The sequence below is a fragment of the Physcomitrium patens genome, chromosome 25 (assembly GCF_059467195.1).
Source record: "Physcomitrium patens ecotype Gransden chromosome 25, ASM5946719v1, whole genome shotgun sequence".
Lineage (NCBI taxonomy): Eukaryota > Viridiplantae > Streptophyta > Bryopsida > Funariales > Funariaceae > Physcomitrium > Physcomitrium patens.
The window spans coordinates 5079084-5083850 of NC_143434.1; the positions used below are offsets into that span (position 1 = coordinate 5079084).

General features: G+C 40.2%; 1 protein-coding gene across 4 annotated transcripts; it reads right to left on the bottom strand.

The window, feature by feature from the left end:
• Positions 1-1631: 1631 nt before the first annotated feature.
• LOC112278447 (uncharacterized) lies at positions 1632-4328 on the bottom strand. 4 transcript variants are annotated; one of them, XM_024511967.3, is made up of 7 exons: positions 4288-4328; positions 3741-3994; positions 3166-3365; positions 2820-2960; positions 2520-2600; positions 2175-2299; positions 1632-1979 (listed from the first exon to the last, which is right to left on the bottom strand). In XM_024511967.3, the coding sequence occupies exons 2-7, from the start codon at positions 3961-3963 to the stop codon at positions 1931-1933; spliced, it is 819 nt and encodes a 272-aa protein (XP_024367735.1). In that variant the 5' UTR covers positions 3964-3994; positions 4288-4328; the 3' UTR covers positions 1632-1930. The 4 variants fall into 4 exon arrangements, with proteins under 4 accessions (XP_024367735.1, XP_024367733.1, XP_024367734.1 ...); XM_024511965.3 differs by having other exon boundaries at positions 3741-4045; XM_024511966.3 differs by having other exon boundaries at positions 3741-4070.
• Between the last annotated feature and the right edge of the window lie 439 nt (positions 4329-4767).

A 4767-nucleotide genomic window follows, 5' to 3' on the forward strand; every position in this document is an offset into this window, starting at 1 on the left:
TGTCCACCAGCGGCTTCACCTAGTTAAGCACATAATTCTTAAGGGTGGTCTTGAACTCTGGTGTTTTTTGGCAACTTGGTTCATCAATGTATGAAAGTTGCTATCTCTTTGTTTTGTTTGTACTTGTTATCAATATGCATTCAGTAAAAATGTTAAGGCTCTCAAATTCAAATTCAATCTTCAAAGGCAAAATAAACTTAATTCATTCAAGGAATATGCAGAACAAATGAAATTTTCATTTCATTTGTGTGTGTATATATATATATATATATATACATACATGTGGCTGTGTGCGTGTATGTAGTGAGAGATGGAGAAAAAGTGAGAAAATAGTTATTAGTTTTACGGAACTGCCAAATGGACTTGAGAACATAAACCGGAAATTTAGTTGTCATCTGGGGTTTGAATAGCAATGAAATGTTTTTAAGTAAAATTGGTAGACACTCGGAAGTTTTTTAATAAGAAAAATTAGTTAATCTTTTACAGTATAAAAGTGTTTTCAATGCTTGTAGATCAAAAGTAATCATTTTGACATAAACTTCGTTAATGTATGTTTTGTGCATGTTGGAGGTTTCTCTAGGATTTTCACAAATGAAATCATGTCCTTTAATATAATGATTACAAAAGTTTAATTGTAAAACTTTTTTTGTATACATTGTGGAATCTTCAACAAACAATGATATCATTATTTTTCAGAACAAATTATGGACAAAATATACTGTAAGTATAAGCTATGTTAATTTAAAACAAAAACGGAGTTTAAATTATTTATTATTCACAATCTCACTATTCATTAACAATCAAAAATTTCACAATCAGACAACCAGATCAGAAAAGATATATGATTTTGAAGACATGTCTAAATAATGAAATTGTGTTGAAAATATGTAGAATATTTTTATACATGTTTATTTCTCATTTCTTATTTTTTTCAACTATGTATTGTTAAAATCCTCTCATTTCTAAAGGATGTTGGTGTTTAATGCTTTCTCCAGTTACTGATACAACTTGTTAAGATTATGTCATGCATGGGTCGCATTATTTCTACATTTATTATTATTATTATTATTACGAACACTGAATTTTATTCTACATTCTTCCGTAAAAGATACTCAATTTTGAATGGACTAAAAATCTGTGATTCAATGTCAGACATTCAAAACCCCAACTACAGTGCTACATTACAGAGAGTTGGAAATGTGAATGAGAGAACGTCAAATCTAGTCTGGAGCAGAGGAATTTAAGTTTAGTTGCGGCAGTGACCCCGGGATTAGACAATATGATGCTCGTGCCCACCAAGCGACGAAGTAAATGAGTAGAGACATCCGGTTCGTTGGTAGCAGCACTCGGCTATCCTGCAGAAAACGAAGCTTACACGAAGCTAGGTATGAAACCTCAGCAGCTGTACCCTAAACAAAATGCAAAAATCTGAACTAAGATCAGAATAGGTGACATTGGGTTGAGCGTCCGTTCAGCTATAATGTTCAGTAAAAGTGTGTGTCAACGACAGTAAGGTTGATGTAATCCGAGATCATGCAAACTGGACAATCAGACAAATGGAAATCGTTCTGTGCATGTCATTGGTCATCAGACAAATCATATCACTTGTGCTAGTATACTCCCAACTCTGATTGATGCCAATGATAACCGCTGTATAGCCATCTGAAATATCCACCAGCATGAAGGTCGGAATACAACCTTCATTATACAACCACCTTGAGCCAGATGGTTGAGTAGACGCTCGCTCACGAATCAACATGAGCCCAGAACTGAACACTAAACTGAATTAGTGTGGACCCTGAGACCATGATGGTGCACGGCTTGAACTATAATGCACTAGAAGCTGATGTGAAAGGAAAGAAGTTTGACCATCCTTTTGTGCCCAAGTCCTTTTTACTCATACATGGAGGCAGCCTTTCGACATCAGACTCTAAACCACACCAGAAGGAAGCCGCACCATCATCTGGCCGTCCATTACACTGCCACAATAAACACAACATAGTTAGACGTACAATCTCTACGCCACTCTCTACTAAAATGTTGTGCACAAACTACATATCTCAAGTTTTAAGGTTAAAAAAGATTATCAGAAAAGTATCAATTTGTAATGCTTGCTTGCCTCTTTCACTCACAAAGAGAGCATCATCTTACATGTCTAATGATTTAGAACATACCTCTTTACATAGTAATAGCAAAAATCGGCCAAGATGGTTGTCTGTACAATTTCCGAGAGGAGAACCATTCCAGGCCATAATCCATAGCCTAGTACATTGAGCAGGAAGCTGTGCCCATCCAATACCTGTGGATCAAAAGAGGAACTCATCACACTTCGTATTTTCGTTTCTAGGGGAAATATATAAATATCTGAATAAACAGTTCAATACCCTTCATTCTCTAGCTGGTCAAGGGAATTTCCACTCAGATAACTCCCCTCCAATCGGAGTGTGACGGATTTTCTCAAAATTATATATTCAAAATTGAATGAGCAGTGTAGAAAGCAGATAGAGAATGCAAGTTACCTGAAGAATCCAGTGTGCACAACTCAAAAATCGTGCAATTCCTAAGGCAAAGACGTAGTGAGCTGTGAAAGGCTCAACGACCTGCAAATTAGACCAGTTAAGATTAAAACAAAGCAAGCGTGATTTGAAGGCACTGCTGGGGATACACTGAATTAAACATTGATACAACTATTTGAAACTCAAAAAAAAGAACCAATATAACTGAGGGCGTCCAAGAATCCCAAGTTTTGAGGAGGTTGGTCAAAACTTGGGTCAAACTACTAATCTTCGTGGATGCAATATTAAAAGGACATCACATACCCTAGTATTCTGCATAACACGAAGCTGTGGCATGACGGACACCGCCTCCAAATAGACACAGAAAGCCCACAACACACGGTTGATAATATTGTGGGCGGTGCTTGGATGTATCAAGATGGCCAGTATTGCACACGGAACAAGCTGCAGATATGAGAGCCAAAAAGTTATGAATAATTTGAGACAGGACGAAACTAAAAAATGCGTCATACCAACAACCCATGACCCTTGGATTCTAAGCAACAAACGGCAAAGCTGAGATGACATTGCTCTCGACAAAGAAGGTAATCACAGCTGGGCTTGTACCGACCAAGATACAGTCAATGTGCTCAGAAAACCGCTAACTTACCACGTAGTATTTAGGGAGATTGTCGAGATCGTCTGAAGTAGTAGATTTTAGCTTAAACCGCATCATGTAGATCACCCACGCAGTTGTGAGGAATGTCAAGAAATCCAAGAGAGTGTGAAGGTCAAATTCCATCACCAAGCTACAATAGAGACGCACCATTAGAAAAATGGCCGTAAGCTCCTGTGACTTAAGCGAAAGTCCTGCATTTCAATATCACATCATGAACATCAAAACTCGATTGAAAGATCCCACATTATTTAGAGCTACTCAATTTTGGCAAACACGATTAATCTGTGCTGGCGATAATTGTTAGTAAAAACTGGAACAACTGCATTACCTGCCAACTGCTGCTTTAAATTCTAGAAGGTAAATAGAGTCCCAAAAGCCAGGTAATTCTAGACCAGTATGTCTTACACAATTATCAAAACTCGAACAATGTAGCCAGTGAGGGGACAACGCAATCACTAGTCCATATTTGTAAATTATGCATGCTCCAGACATGGCATGTACTGCTTCCTCATCGCCATGTAGCAGAAGTAAACCCCCGAAAGAAGGAAATGGAAAGGAAGACTAACCAGCACAAGTCTTCTCCTTCATTAGCTTGTAGATTAGACACCCGATTCCAACAGCATGAACAAACTCAGCGGCCACGAACAGATTGTCATGGTCACGAATAACAAACCGCAGAAATATGAGAACCAAGATGCCAGTCAGCACCGCCAAGGCCGTTTTCACTTTAGGGGGCTGCTTCTTCACCCACCACACAGCCGTCTGCACAGGATTCCGTGCTCTCCTCATTGCTGCCACCACACACTCCAAGTCCTACTTGCTGATACGCCCTCACAAAAAAAATAAAACGTGCCGAAATATGATCAACACCCTGCCATCCCACATGCGAAATTGAGCTTAAGCCCTCATTCCGCAGGTTCATGCACATCAATCATCGACCCACACAACGGGCCCTCTCTCCAATCCTCAAGAACGAAACCCCTCAATTACAAAACCCTAAAGCTCCACAAAACGTAAAACCCACATAGACCCATCAAGCTCTCAACCATGGCAACTCAATCCGACACAAACACCAGCTTCAGAGACCCAACAAATCCCAACCAAATCACTCACTGTGGACTACGGCTTGCACGTAGACAGTGTCAGCAACGCCTGATCCTCGGCATAAAGCACCCCACAGCCCTTGAATGGGGTCATGGGTGTATTCGACTCTGCAGACTTGGAATCGGATAAACGGAACCGATGCACGAACCGTGACGGGGCTTTGGATTCGGTTTAACGTGATGACTGACTCACTGACCCCCGAAGCAAACGTGAATCGCGTGAGCATCCAATCCACTTCGGTTGCAGCATCAACGTGATTTCTTCTTCTTCGTCGTCTTCACTTCGTAAGCCTTGCCACCTCGCCACCCATCTACGACTCACCTAGATTCTTCGGTGTTATGGGCTCCCTCGCTGCGAAAAACATCAGTGAAACTCCTCTCTTGTGGAGACAGGTCACACGGTCATCAGCCTCCTTCTGTATGCCGTTTTATGATAAGAAACGTCGCAGCGCCACGTGGCGGCATACAATTGCGAGACTAGAGTCATGTG

Bases quoted from the DNA above. Each gene is read 5' to 3' on its own strand.
- LOC112278447 (XM_024511967.3), bottom strand. From the start codon at position 3,963: ATGAGGAGAGCACGGAATCCTGTGCAGACGGCTGTGTGGTGGGTGAAG. The intron at 2,601-2,819 runs GTATGTGATGTC...TCTAATTTGCAG, and splicing joins GTGTTATGCAGAATACTAGG to GTCGTTGAGCCTTTCACAGC. The intron at 1,980-2,174 runs GTATGTTCTAAA...TTATTGTGGCAG, and splicing joins TGCTATTACTATGTAAAGAG to TGTAATGGACGGCCAGATGA.